Below are 16247 nucleotides of genomic sequence, written 5' to 3' on the forward strand. Positions count from 1 at the left end.
TTACGAACAATGTACGCCTTATATGACCTCTTCTCCTCGGGTCGAATTGCGCAATTGCGCTGTGCAGTGACAGGCCAGTTATCGTGTTCGCGAAGAGAGTTGATAAACGCAACTACTTTGGAAGCCGTTTCTAAGGCTGCGTTCACATAGAATTATTCGGTATTCGGTATTCGGTATTCCCTATTCGCTATTCGGTATTCGGGCACCGAATACACCATCACCCGCACCGTCAACTCATCATCCCATGCAGTGAGGATTTCTTCCTCTTACATCCCAGCAAATCTTATTAATAATTTCTAAACTGCATCAGAATGTCAGTCTACATGCTTATTTTTGCTAAAGGACAAATCCAGACCAAAAGTGTCATTATTTCATAAACGAGAGACGGTATACGCTGCAAGAAAATCGAACAAGCTCGATTCCCACTTTGCTATACTTTTCGCAGCTATTCGGTACTTTCGAAAAGTGCCCTCCTATGTGAACCGCTGTGAGGAAATCCTATCGTTCGATTCAAGCTATTCGCGTGCCCTCGAAAAACGAGCCCGAATGCCCGAATAGTATACTTCTATGTGAACGCAGCCTAAAGGGCTTTGGAAAGGGCTTACGAAAGCCGTTTAAACAGGGGAAAGTTGATAAACGCAGCCAAAGTCTCATGCCGCCACTAAGAAATATTTGAAGTATGTGCTGAACTGGAGCTGCCTCACAGATAGGAAGACAATTGATTCATGTGGCATTGCATCATGACTCGTCACTCTCAAAGGAAGATATGTCTTTATGATGGTTATTGCTTTTCGCCGTCCCTTCTTAGAAAACAAGCGGCACATTAATAGTACAGGGCTTTGGAAAGGGCTTTGGAAAGGGCTTTGGAAAGCCGTTTAAACAGGGGAAAATTGATAAACGCAGCCTCAGATTAGTAAAAATTGTGCACTCAAATGGGACAATCCATTGGGGGTTCTAGAGAATGGAGTCACAACCGTCTTATTTCCTTTTCTATATGTTTGAAGCCGCCGCTCAAAAATATTTGAAGCATGTGCCAAACAGGATCTGCCGCGCAGATACGAAGACAATTGACTCGTGTCTCATTGCATAATCACCAGCCACTTTCAAAGGAAGATATGTATTTGTGATGGCAATCACTTTTCGCTTTCCCTTCTTATAAAAGGTAGGTGGAACAGACACGAGGATGCGCGAATAGAAATTGAGCAAAAAAAAAAAAATGCTGAAATAAAGATGAAAATTACTCGACTGGGCATACCCGGGCACCAATCTGATATATCTATCAATAACGTATTATACTTGAAGATTATTCCATATTAGTTTCATTTGTGGACATTAAGCGGAAGAGTGATAAAACCAGTTTTCCAGGATGGCACAGTTTTAAACATTTCCACATGATACAACTCTGATTTACACTTTTGCGCAAATTTCTGGACGGTATTGACTTTTGTTTTACATGCTTTATCATTAAGTGAAATTTCATTTCATTTGATAAATAAATAAGCAAAATATGGTCAACGTAATGATGACGTTCAAAATGAATCTTCAGATTGCTCAGCAAGACGGCGGCGTCGAACATCGATTATCAAAGGCACAAGTGCACCTGTGGAATTCTTTTGTTCATCAGTAGAAATCTGACAACTGTTTGAATAATTGCAGCCAGTTGGAACTCCATGTATAAAACCTCCTTGGACAATCCTAGTACTTGCGGGTATACTGTGTTACCTGTGTGCCAGGCGCGTAGGGGCTGACAACACAGTGAAGGAATTCCTCTGAAGGAATGGCATAAGTCCCACAGAATGTCATTATCTTGGCCGCATACGGGGACTGCGAAGTACCTGCAACGCCATCACTGGATTGGTATTATTCTGTAAGCTGGATAAAGTGAGCCGTACATACGTCTCCCAACTGGCCATGAAAGTGGACACTCGAGGCAGTAAAACGGCTAAACGCCTTCTGGATACCTGCAGAAAGAAGATGATTTCATAATAGACGAGCTTGCAAGAAGATCCAGCATGTAACTCTTCTCTGCTCGCATTCAATATGGCGACCGACGTTGGCGTGGTCTTTCTCTCAATAGATCCGGAGGGGGATCCAGGAAGTTATTTAGGTAGTGAGAATGGGCAGAAGATCACTTCTGCGCGGGATCATGAAGTGGAAATTAGTGACAGAGAACAACCCCAACAGAATGCCTCAAATTGGTGGGCGGCGATGTACAGCAATATTCCCGACTCGATCGGTTTATCGGGAGTGAAATACGTCTGCAGACCGAGGGAGAAAAGAACCAGACGGTGAGAGTAAACGTCATAACGGTTTTTTTTTTTATTTATTAGATGCCGCAATAGATTTGAAGATTTGTAATGATAACAGCAACAGGACACGGTTTGATGTGCTTAGTACAGGTCTGTTTTCTATTTAGGCATTTATAAGTAGGGTGCCATTTTGTAAAAGTTATTTTACAATGTCAACCATTTAAAGCCTGTCTCAATAAAAAAAAAAAAACAAAGCAAAAGATTGGCAAAGCGTGGTGCCATGTACATTATCCATTTAAGCGTTTATTACTAGAATGCCATTTTAAGAGATTTAATACAGCGAAATGAGCCCAAGGACATGAATGGGTTTGCTCGCTTCGAACTACATGACGTATTAGTACATTTGTATGACTCGTCAGTACAGAATACTTTGTACGGACACTTAAAATTCCTAGGAAGATGCAGCAACTTACAGCTTATCAGATTATGATAACGCCACAATGAATACAAATTCTTTCTTTTCTTGAATCCTTTTAAAGCTGTGGTTAATCTTATGTTCAAATTTTAGTTGTGTTTTAGTTTTTGGTAATTTGTTTTGTCCTCCTGTCAGGTATGGCTGGCTTGTTATTCTTTCCTGTGTAATGGTCGCGATGACGGTGCATGTAGGACTCAGAATATGGTACTTCTACTCGCGACCTTCGACTGTGGACCTAGCTATCACTTATGCCGACGAGCTAGTTTTTCCAAAGATCATCATTTGTAATCATAACAGCTTCATGTAAGTATCATTCTTTATTTCTTTTTCTTCCCATATTATGTCGAACAACATTTATGCGCTCCCTGTTCGATTATTTTTCTCCGATCTGTAAACATCATGAAACCTGTATTATCCACTTTTTTGTGTATAAACTTTCCGTCATGTGTCGTTGCTTTATCTTGATTTGTTACCATGCAACCTCGTATTGCTACAATACAACCATAATAAATAGGATTACGAATTTCTTCCAAACCGATGTCGTAAAATTTGTAAGTACTTATGAGAGTAACTGATATTTTGCCTTTTTTGTCATCAGGAAAATAACTTGAATTATCTCCTTCTGTAGGCAGTGTGAAGATACTACCCTTTATTTGTGCCAGTTTCAATTCCAAGGAATGTGTGCTCTTTTAAGTGGTATATGTAGGATTCTCTGTATATTTATAGTGTATAACTGTACTATATTGTCCTCCCGTCAAGTGATGGTAGCATCCGAACCTAATAACAAAAAAAAAGGAAGTCATGACTTTTGCACGGCTCTACCAAATGTCTTCAATCTTCACTGAAATTTTCATGAAATCTGCATGTTCGTTAATTTGATTCACCTGATATCTGGAGTAAATTCTCTCGTTGTTTCAACTCCTAGGTTTTTGTTACGCCCCGGATAAATGTTGTTTCGGGTGTTTTTCACTGCATCGCTACAAAGCAACTACAAATTCGCTTATTCGTTCATACACTTTACCAAACCACTGAAAGCGTTTCTTTCCATTCTCTTGGAATTTTAGGAGGTCAAGGACGGAAAAATTGCCGACGGTAGATATCCTTGTCAGAAACTATGCATACTTAGAAGCACCCTTCATCAATGCAACACGACCTTTAACTGAGGAAGAAAGACAGGAATTACGCGGAATGAACGCGACTGAGCTTTATCTGGACCTCGCACATCAGGCGAATGACACGTTCTTAATGTAAGTGATCAGTGTATCTCTATAGAAACATCGAGGTGAGAATATGGTCAAGTGATGTTCAACATACTTCAAACATCTAATTGTGAACTTGGCTTCGAAGGTTTCTGACATCAGTTATTTTAGGTAGTTCACATAGTGTCCATGTACTGTATACCCATTGGCCCGAATGCACGAAGGTGGTACAATCTGTGGACAAAGACCGTAGTTTTGTATGGGGCGCCAAGTGTCGCAAATTTCATTACGAAATCAGTCATTTCATTACGAAATTCTAACAATTCATCGAAGAATGATGATTTTGTAACGAAATAGGCCATATGCGACACTTGGCGCCCCATACAAACTAAGGCCTTTGTCCAGGGTTCAAACCATGGACACGATCGTATAGCAACTTCGTGAATTCTATTATAGTCGTACACAAGTCATTAACATTACATAATGCAAACATCATGAAATGAAATTGAATCTGCTCATGTTTCTCTATTGTAGGATTACATGGGCTGGTAGGGAGCTCAGCGTTGCCAACGTGACACCAATACTAGCAACCAGTGGCGTGTGCTACCAACTCAACGCCGACCCCGACCCAACAAAAGTTCTAAAAACAAAAGTAGCTGGTAAGAACGAAAAATGTACGGGTAAGAAATGTACAGGCTCCCCCCCCCCCCCACTCTCTCTCTCCCTCTCTCTCTCTTTTCACTGTCTTCCACAAACCTATCGGAAAATAGTGTCATTCCTGATACCTCGAAATTCGTAATTTTGATAAGGTCCTCTAAGTCCATCTTATTTTTGTTTACATTAGATTTTGTTTTTGTTTTCTTCGTCCATTATTCATACTTGTAGTCTCAATCCGTTCCCATCTCTCATTATCTTTTATTTATCATACGATAATATTACAATGTATAAATGTATTCGCTATTCAAAGGACAGACCAATAGAATGAGACTGATATTGGATACCCAGCAGAGTGAGTATTACTACGGATCGGTGTCAAGCTTCGCTGCGGGATTTGATCTGTACCTGTTACCACAGAACGAGACAGAAAGCAACACTGCAGTCGTGGGTGTAGATATCAATCCAGGAACCCTGAATTCTATCGGTATCACCACTACGCGGGTAAGTCTAATCTAAAACACACTTGGCGTATTCCACAATCTATTTTCAATATAGCTAGCCTTCGACATCTCCCCTCTCGTTCTCTCCCCCCCCCCCCCCTCTCTCTCTCTCTCCCCGAATCACAGCTGGCAGAAAAAGAGTGCCAATTTCCCCATGTATTCAGAACAATAATATCGGCTGAGTTGCCGAGTCGGATATCTGGTTAGTCGCAACAAAAAATCTACTCTCTTTCACTTGAAATACATAGCAATTTCATCGCTTAAGTGACCGGAGTCATCCCTGTTCCCTGGATCTTCTGTGTAGGCCAACACGTCAGTCCCGATAAGGAGCCAAAAGAAGAGTGTGTGGAATCGTTTTGCGTGTCACAACATAAATGAGTGAAGTTCATAGCTAGCGCTAACTGGCCGCCAAAGCATTACAATAAATATCAATGGAGTGTGTTCGTTTTTTTTTTTGTCTATACAGGGCGTATCCAAGAAAACGTTACACTTTTGAAAAAAAAAATGCCTAAATTATATTTCAAATATATTGAAGTTTTTTTTTTATTTATGGATGCCCAATAGTCTCATCTATCAAGTGCAATCAACAAAACAAATTTTTGTTCACGCTTTGCTGAACACTGACGCTCTTTGTCCAGAGTGTGAAAAATGACTTGCGCCAAATTAAAAGAAGATGGAAAATTCAGCCAACAGTCCAAATAAGTGCTCCTATTCAAACAAATTGCTCTTTTGCTTAAAGCTTTGATTATGTTATAGTCTGAGATTTCTTTTGACAGCTTTATCGTAATTTTGATGATTTCATTTCTAAACTAATTAGTGAGAATTGGAGTGCGTAATTACTTCAAGATCTTTAAAGCACAGTTTTCACAATACACGGACACATCAATACCATACGCCAGTTATTCATTAATGTGGTAGTGGTACCAAATGTTCAAATCAATCAATCAATTAATCAATCAATCAATCAATCAATCAATCAATCAATCAACCCATCAATACATGGGTAAAAGGGCTTGTGGTGGAAACAACAAGGGAAGAGAGCAGTGGCCATTTTGGATGAAGAAAATACCAAAAACCTAAACAAAACAAAAAACCGAGCCTTTAAACCACGGGGGTGGGGGAGGTTTTTTCCCCCCTATGTCGATCTGCCACTTTAATCATGCATACAATTGTGACTGACTGACTGATTGATTGATTGATTGAATGATTAATTGATTTATTGATTAATTGATTGATTGAATGAATTATTGATTGATTGCCTGATTGATTAATTGCTTGATTGATTGCTTGATTGATTGCTTGATTGAATGATTGAATGATTGATTGATTGATTGATTGATTGATTGATTGAATGATCTGAGGATGTATTAATTTTGTACTTTTCTTCTTGACTGAGCGACTGGCATGTGGGTTCGATAAGTCTCTGCATGATTTGTGATAACTGTGCTTAAAAGATCTTGATGTTGTTAATCAACCTTCCATAACACAATGGAATGTTTTAAAACGTGACAGAAAATCGCCAGAAAATTCCTAAACTATCATAACATAATCAAAACTGTGAGCAAAGGACCAATTTGTTTCAATGAGAACACTTATTTGGACTGCTGGCTGAATTTTCCATCTTCTTTCAATTTGGCGCAAGTCATTTTTCACACTCTGGACAGAGAGCGTCAGTGTTCAGCCAAGTGTGAACAAAAATTTGTTTTGTTGATTGCACTTGATAGATGAGACTATTGGGCATCCATGGATATGAAAAAAAAATCTTCTATATATTTAGAGATATAATTTAGACTTTTTTTTTCAAAAGTGTAACGCTTTTTTTATACGCCCTTCATCAGGAAATGAAAGAGGTCGAGATGACTGTTATGACAACAGGTGAAGCATGTGGACTATTTATTATGATATTGAACATTGGCAAGTAAAATAGAAGTGATCCCTAACAACTTAAAGATGGTCCATCCCTTTTGAATTCCTCCCCAAATAGCACAGAACATGATATATTTCGCCAGAATGACAAGACTATTGTAAAGCTATAACATTTCTGTGATGTTTGAGGATTGTTAGCCGTTAAAATTTAAATAATGCACCAAACTCTCACCGTAACGTATTCTGTGTACTAGGCACAGCTGCACACATTAATCGTCCTGTGGTTGTATTATGATACTTATACTTCGAACAAAACATATGCGTGTTAAAGCTGTCAGAAAAGAAGAATTCACTAGCTTCTTTTCGATGGAACGTAACAAAACTGCTGGAGTGAGGTAGGCTCTATACCTGGAGTATGCCTAGAGGGGGAAGTGTTGATGCGGTGGTACGGATGAGCGATAAAGGGATAATGTTTTATAGGTATGGATTATGTACAGACATTGATCATGTAGATTTGTCAAGCTTTTGAATGTATGTGTGTACATGGGTATGGAGGCATACTGTTGACCCCTTACATAGATATGTAGGCCTTTTGTTGACCCCTTAACAATAATTGATTTCATTATCTAATAATTACGGTTGTGACGAGCATACGGACGCAGTTAATGGGTATATTTTGTATTGTGTATTGTACATACACATTGGTTTTGCTGACCCATTATTAGAAAATGATCTTATAATTATTGCGGTTTACAATGACTATATTTGTGAAGCAGTTACTGTGTATTGTATAGTGGAATAATCAGAAATTGACAGAATGACAGTCCTAGGAATTCTTTTGTTATATTCTGATATGTTTGAAATGTCACGCAGCTAGCAACAACAACTAAATTTTGAATTGTAATCAAGGATGGATGACGGAATCGAAATGAAATATTGTTTGAAACACACCACTTTCATGAAATACATGTGCAACTAAGTACATCACACAGGCCTGTAAAACTAGACTAGTAGTTAAGATTTGTAAGTTTTTTTGTAGTACGAAAAAATTATTCAAATCTTAACTGTCAATAAATGAACTAACAAATAAAGATCATCTTGAGTTCAAGGTGTTCTCCTTCAATACCTAAGTGTTCTCACCAATTTTTCAAAAAAAAAATGCATGCAACAAGGATTGGCTGTCTTTAAACGTGCACAAACATAAGTACGTTTACTTTTACGAATTTTCCATTTTCCCGATTATTTGTAACCATCATCACATTTTCAATCCTTCCAGTCGAACTACTTAAAGCCTCCGTATGGAGTGTGTGGCGAGCACGAGCTCAAGTATTTCGACACGTACTCCCGCTTGAAATGTCGACTAGAGTGCCAGACCGACCTTGTGCTGAGAAAATGTCGCTGCAAACCTCCTTTTATGCCGGGTAAGAATGCCTGGGGGTGCATCCAGAGGTGGCATCAAGGTTTGATTTTATCATTATAATATCCCAATAGGCGTTTTCACATCAGCCCGATGTTTCGAAATAGCGCGCTATTTTCTTACTTGGGAAATTAAAAAATATCTCGAGCTTGGATTTTTATCGGGCTGACGTGAAAACGCCTATTGTTGTAAAAGGCGTTTTCACATCAGCCCGATGTTTCGAAATAGCGCGATATTTTCTGACTTGAGAAATAGCGCGATGCATCCCATCATGCCTAGCGTGTGTGACCCGATCGGTCGAGGCAAACTGCACACAAATCATGAGGAATTTTTGAGAGGGCACACACATTACTGATGCTGTCTGCACATACTCAGCTGTCGAATTAGCTCGAAAAAAATTCGGGCTAATTCTCTTCGGGCTGATGAGAATAAGAAATGAAATAGCGCGCTAATTCGCAATCGCGAAAAATATCTCGAGCTTGGATTTTTATCGGACTGATGTGAAAACCCCTCATGACACCTGTGGGTCTTTTTTTTTATCCCTCTCTAGGAAGATTTCCAGTCTGCGATCCTCTGACATACAAAGAATGCGGATATCCAGCCATCAGTAAGTAATAATAGACCAGTTTTAGTACCGACATCTACGTTATATACATCATTGTAATATATCACAAACATGAATTCTTTGATATTGTAATGACCATATCTTGTATATGTGTTGTACTCTCATACCCCGGAATGGGGTCGGAAGAGTCAAATAAAATGTAAATGTAAATCTAAATCTAATCAAGTTATTCATATTTTATGCAAACCATTCTTCTTGACAACCAAAATGTTGCCCGAGGTTTGCAACAGCTAATGTAAGCTAAGTGCTATCCATTTGATGAATGGCGTTGATTACAAAACAGCATGTACTACTGTACGTACATCAGGCCAGCGAAATGGCCTACAGAAATAGTACAAAGAGTCACTGGGATGAAGTTATGGGAGAACCGATACGAGGCAGTTTTCTTTTCTCCAGCATCGTTTTCAGTTTCCAGGGGTGAACCGTCGTATTTTCCGACTAAGAAGCGGTTTTGTCGAGAGTCATGATAACATGGACACCTGTAATCAGAGTAAAAAAGGATTAGTCTATCTTTAATATGAAAATAACAAATATCATCTTGCCTACTCGTGCTGTGTTGAGTACTCGTCTAGAAACTATGATGAAAAAATGTCTTTTCTGAGCAAAAGAACAAAGAATTACAAACTCCATAATAACACCCAGAATGTTCGCTATAAGTTGAAAGTCTCAACCCATTCGTAAAATATCACCCGTTTTTATGGCGTTGAATATAAATTGACAACTTCAAGACCTTAAAGTAACTATACAGGAGCGACATTGTATGTCAAGCGTTAGCCTATCGATGATATGAACTATGATTTCCTCTCATAAATCAATTATTGTTGCTTTGGTTTTTTTTTTCTGGAATCCAACTCCTTTTACCGTGAATTCTATTTCTCCATGCTTCTTTTGTCTCGTCTGTTCCCTATCTCTATACTGTATGTCCTCTTTTCTTATTCTCTCCCGTTCTTTGAGTTATTTATCTTCGTTTCTTTTATGTTAATTGAGATTGTTCTTCTCTGCCTCTTTCTCCTCTTTTTTTTACACTTTCTTTTTCTCTGTTTTTCGTCTCCTTCATCTTCTTCGTCGTTTCCTTCTCCACGTATCCTCGCAGAAAAGGCACAACATCAACTGAACGAGTGCGACTGCCCGGTGAACTGCGAAACTCTGCTGTACTCGTATACGCTTTCGTCGTCCAAGTTTCCTTCTCTCTTCTGGGACGACATTCTGGCGAGCAGAATCAAACGTCATGGCCAAGGACTTGTGGACAGGGCGTATCTCGAGTAAGTGTCAATCAACAAACAAACAAGCAAATCCAAACCCACATAGTGATAGGTATAACAATAAAGAAAAAATGAACAGAAATAAAGGAAACGACTTTAGGGAGATTATTTACGTCGATAACATAAAATACGTGTAGCAGCCGCGTTATACGAGGCATTGCACTTTTTTGGGAATGTCTGTAGTAAGCAGGAGAAGATACATGCTCCATGTCTACATATTCTGTTATGTTTAGATAATGACTTTAGAAGATAAGTTATTGAATAGCACATTGGCGATCATGATTTCGACGATGACATCGACAGTGGCCATTGTCAAAATAACGATTAGTAATACTGTATATATATATATATATATATATATTTACATATATATGTATGTATTATGTATATATATATAGTATATATGAATATATATATATATACATATATATATACTTATATATTTTTTCTTTGCTCAAAGTTTTCGCTATATATATATATATATATTCATCATAACTATTACTAATGCAATCGTTATTTTGTCCCCTGTACAAAAGATTGAAGTTACAAATACTAATGCAATAACTGGAATCCCTGTTTATGGATCAATTCAATAACTTGGTGCGGCTATACCAAGAGCCCCCTGGTAGCCATTTGCTTGCTTGTTCGTTTGCATGATCGGTTGAGTTTACCTTTTCAATTTCATTTTTCAAAGTTTATTTCATTTTTGGACAAAGCATATATTATTTCACTTCTTTGATAACAAAGCGAATGTAACCTACAATACTGCTACGTTGAATTCCAATTCAGGGAAAACGTTTGCGCCATCGATGTATACTTCACGAGCATGGAATTGACGACGATTAAGCAACAGGCAGCATATACCCCCCTTGCCTTGCTCAGTAAGTACTTATCGTTGATTATAGTATCAATCCACATCTGGTTGTGCAACTCAGCCAGAATGGTTTTTGATAATTTAAGGGCAATCTCACGAAACACCTTTATGGTGGCATCCATAATTAGTTTACCCATATTATTCTAGCCAGCTTAGGCAAGCTCACAGCAGGTAAACCATTAGTACACCTGTGCTCATGAGAACATAATAAGTGAAACTGATAGTTCAATTTGCGCAGAGTAGAGCCAAGGGTACATGGTATACCTCTACGGATCAAAGAAATAAACACAAATAATAAACAGCTACGATACTTTAGCCATCAAAGGCATCATTTACCATTTGCAGATAAAACCGATTAAAAATCCAGCAGTAGTGCTTCAAAATAGTTCTAACATGTGAGTTAGAGGTAGAAACAACCGATGTAAAAATTTGAAACAGTATGATTGATGTTAAGTGTATGATTATGAAGTATTGATAAATATACAAAATGTGAACAATAGTTATGATAAAAATGTTTCCAGACTAAACCGTCTACAGTTATGGTTTAATGAGAAAAATGTGATATCTTCTTGCATTTTACGCTTTACAAAGTTTTACATGGTAAGATGCTTTGTGATACAACTGGCCTACACATATGCATCAAATGTGATATATTGAACATTTTTTAAAATTACTGCTCCCAAAGGTAAACACTTAACTTTGAAGTATCTTAATGACAGTTCATTAATGCCGTTTTTCAAAGATCAAAAAGATTATACAGCACAATCAAATTCAAGCACTTTGCTCCATACTACTGCGCTGTTTTATCAAGCATATGCAAGGTGGCTATTACAGAAAAAGTTGATCGACGTAATATCATCATTTTTTGATATATTTAAACATAATACGTGACGTTGCATTCATGATTGCTCTGCTAAGATCAAATAGCTAGTGTGGAAACTTTTTTTTTTGCTTCTTAGATAGCGTCAAACGGACTCTACGTAAACATGATGACACTATAGTTTCTGTGTTGACGTCAAAGAAGTGGGGTTCAGATGATTTCACCCTTGTTCTCAGTAATGATAAAATAATGATAATAGTGGCTACTTGTATAGCGCACAGGTCCACTTTTCAGTGCTCATGGCGCTTCAAAAATGAAAAGATATATATTTACATGCATATACATATTCAAACATTTCAACAAAGAAGAAAATGGTTAACAAAAACAAATATATAACAAATAAAGAATGCAACATATACCAATTAAAAATACATTATTGATCCAACATCAATGACAAACAGCAATTACAGTCCTCAGTATGAAAGGAACAGATAAGTTTTAAGTTTGGATTTGAATGACTCTGTAGATGACAGTTCTCTTAACTGAAGAAGTAACTGATTCCATAATTTTGGTCCCATAACGGAAAAAGCACGATCACCATACCCATGTTTTACTCTGGGTGTTTGGAGTAAGAATGTATCTGATTATGAACTTAGCCTTCGTGTCATAATATATCGGACATATGACATCAAACATAGACGCTGCAGTGTTCACAAAGTGGTTCTGATGTGATGACATGAAACAGACGACATTCACCTTAAAGGAAACCAAAACCCAAAAGAAAATGTGGATTGAGTGAAAGCAGCAACACTATAGTACAGTGCAATACATCAGTGAAAGTTTGAGGTGAATCGGATAATCGAGGCAAAAGCTTTGAATCTTTAATGTTTTGGTGCTGGAACCGCTGGATGAGGAGACTACTAGACCTCCTGACGTCATGTGTACGTACAACTATATGAGAAGATATAAAGGAAATTCCACAAATATTCATTTTTCATGGAAACTATACATTCTATCTATTTGCTACTAACATAAGTAAGTTTAAAGTAGCAATTACTCCCCCTGATTTCTGAAAGTGATAAGTCAAGTGCTCTTTCATTATGCTAGAAAAGTGAAAGCATGTTGAATTTTCTTTATGTTTTCTTTATGGTTGTTGTCATCACATGGTGTCATAAACTCAAGTAGTCTCCTCATTAAGCGGTTCCAACATCAAAACTGTAAAAATTCATAACTTTTGCATCGATTGTCAGATTTTCCTCAAAGTTTCACTGATGTGTTGTACCATTGTTGCTGCTTTCACTAAATCCACATTTCTCTTTGTGTTTTGGTTTCCTTCTGATTTTTACATTGGCGTCTGTATAGGTGACATTGGCGGTGCAATGGGCCTGTGGTTAGGAGGAAGCCTACTCACGATCTACGAAGTCTTCGACCTCCTTGCCGACTCCTGCTTGCTTTACAGACGACTTGGGTGAATGACATCAACGACAGCAGTCACTGTTGACCTACCAATCCACCACTATATCTTTATCTTAATTTTGATTATTGTGATGTTGTGTGGTCAAACATTATTATATAGTTGTATTAAACGTCTTCAAATTATCCAAAGTCGGTTTCTAGGAACAGCGTTGCGGGTAAATTGGAGATATCCAACTGATTTGTTATACTCACAAATCAATATTGACAAACTTGAGATGAGAAAAATTCAAGTGGATTCAATTCAAATGAGATTTTATTTCCAATAGGATATTCTTATTGATACGAGTTCAAGGGGATAAAAGTACAATGTATACAACATTATATGTATGTATATATATATATATGTATATTTATATATATATATGTATATATTCATGTGAAACAATATATATATATATATATATATATTCATGTGAAACTGATTTTCAAAATAATTGGGTTATTGGAAAAGAGAGGACCACGTAAAAGACAAGTGTGTAGAAATGTGGGCCAACTCGCAATGCAGACAGAAAGAAAACAAACAAACATAAGTTTTGCACAATGCATAAGTTTGCTTAAAATTGAACCCCAAAATACAGATATGTGAGATGTTTCAGTTATATATATATATATATATATATATACATATATATACATATATATATATGTACATATATATATTATATAAATATATACAATTCAAGGAATGTAACATTGATATTCAAATTACCATGTATCAAGACCTGCTGTAAGCAAATGAGTTTTAATCATCAAGGTCCAAATTATTGAATGCATTGTCAACATGCATGAAACAATAAATAACTTTTAGCAGTTATAAATAGAGTTTAATTATTCTATTTGACACCATAATCACTTTTTACCCCTCCCTCATTTTTGATAAATCTCAGTATGAATTCATTTATTTTCTGTAAAAATATAACGTACATTATATATCATATATATATAATATATATATATTATATTTATACTATATATATATATATATCTTACATGATATATATATTATATATGTATATATCATATATATAATATATATATTATATGTATATATTATATAATATGTATATCATATATATATATATATATATATATATATATATATATAATTATATATATATACATTGGTCTGTTTTGTTTCATCTAATTCTATGTTGTATATGCTATGTTTTCAAGTACATGTATACATGGTTTGAAATGAGTTTATGTCATTTTTATGTCATGACATGAGGTAGAACAGCCGTGTTGGCTGAATCATGCTGAAATAAATGAAAGAAATCAAATGAAATGAAATCAGCAACATTACTTTGGATTTTTCTGCAATTTTATTATCAAAGAAAGATAAGACGGAATTTAGTCAAATGCATCATTACCGTGCAAAAGAAGAACAAGTGAACAGCCAAACAAAACGTTTATTGTAGATTTGAGGGAAGAACAGTCACTTTGATTTTCCGAAATGTGTTGCCAAAACAAAGAAATGGGTTCCAAGTTTATCAAATAAATTTCACGACCAAAACAGAAAAGGGGTATAGGAACGAATACAAAAGAACCGACTTTATATGAATTTGCATAGTAAAATGAAATAATACAGCACTCAGCCGCGCAATGTGGCGATTGGGTTTTTGCAGGATTTACACGAGCATTGTTATGTGATAATAGTGTGTGGGAAAAAGACCAAACAATACGATTTCTATAAAAATCTTAGTTGTAAATTATTATGCCCTTGCTGATAATGATAAACGAAGAGAACTATGGTAAGATTTATGTTTATGCATCTTTATGGAAAAATCTTCCGATCTCCAAAATAAATGAAGATAATAGTATGGCAATTGACGCAAGGATTCAAGAGATCCTTTAGTTCCTCCAACCTACAATTTTCTGGCAACTGACTTTCATACCACATTAAAACAATTTCCTGCATTCCATGGTGCTGAATAAGTCCATAAAACACATCTATTAAAATGGATCTATATTCTATTAACAAAAAGAAAATACAAGACAACCACTTTGTTTGAAAGGGATCTACCAATTACAATGCTGCATCTTCGAATGATCCAAATGAATATGTATGATATGGTGTCTATATTTTGATTGCAATGTTCTCTCAGAATTTAATCTCGTACAACCGTTTTATTTCCACTGCAATGCTAGTGAAAGTGGCGCGTGAGTATCTTATATTTCCATACAGTGCCCTGTTTAACATCGTGTAGTAACTTTTCAAACCATTCTAAATAATATTATTGAAAAGGATACAACAGCTTCCAGCTCTGAGGTATGACAGAAATAACATCTCCCAGTTGTTACAGTTATAAACGCCAATTTGTGGCTGAAAACAATCTGAAATTGCAGAAGCAAAGAATATCATAATATATTATGATATAATATAATACAATAAAATAAAATGAAATAAAATATGATATAGTATAATATAATGTGATATTATTATATAATATAATATAACGTAATATATGTTTCCCCAGCCAATTTCGAAAAATGTTATTTTTTTTTCATTTTATGTGCATTCAAATTAGTACTATGGGTTCGATAAGCATATTTTAGGCAAGCGATTTTACAATTTTCTCAATTTCGTAATGCGCGTATACCCATAAATAGGCAAGAGTGACTATGTCCAATTAATCTTTGAATGTGACTTTTACTTTTAATCTTACATTTCATTATCATGATCAGTACTTGTTTATTTGAACATCCAGATTGTTTTCTTTTGTAAAACATGCTATGTAAACTTCAATATAAAGTCCTCATTTCGTCATGTCATCTCATGGCTGTCTTGAAAGACTTCGACACACCGAGCACGGTAACGGTAACGGTC

General features: G+C 36.3%; 1 protein-coding gene across 1 annotated transcript; it reads left to right on the forward strand.

Moving 5' to 3' along the window:
• The first annotated feature begins 2040 nt into the window (after positions 1-2040).
• On the forward strand, positions 2041-13416 carry LOC139737451 (acid-sensing ion channel 3-like). Its single transcript, XM_071648127.1, has 9 exons — positions 2041-2288; positions 2860-3027; positions 4458-4582; positions 4891-5081; positions 8223-8406; positions 8914-8970; positions 10082-10250; positions 11040-11131; positions 13307-13416. The coding sequence occupies exons 1-9, from the start codon at positions 2041-2043 to the stop codon at positions 13414-13416; spliced, it is 1344 nt and encodes a 447-aa protein (XP_071504228.1).
• The last annotated feature ends 2831 nt before the right edge of the window (positions 13417-16247 follow it).

The sequence above is a fragment of the Diadema antillarum genome, unplaced genomic scaffold (assembly GCF_040938485.1).
Source record: "Diadema antillarum isolate AM-2024a unplaced genomic scaffold, OU_Dant_1.0 seq00000693_RagTag, whole genome shotgun sequence".
Classification (NCBI taxonomy): Eukaryota; Metazoa; Echinodermata; class Echinoidea; order Diadematoida; family Diadematidae; genus Diadema; species Diadema antillarum.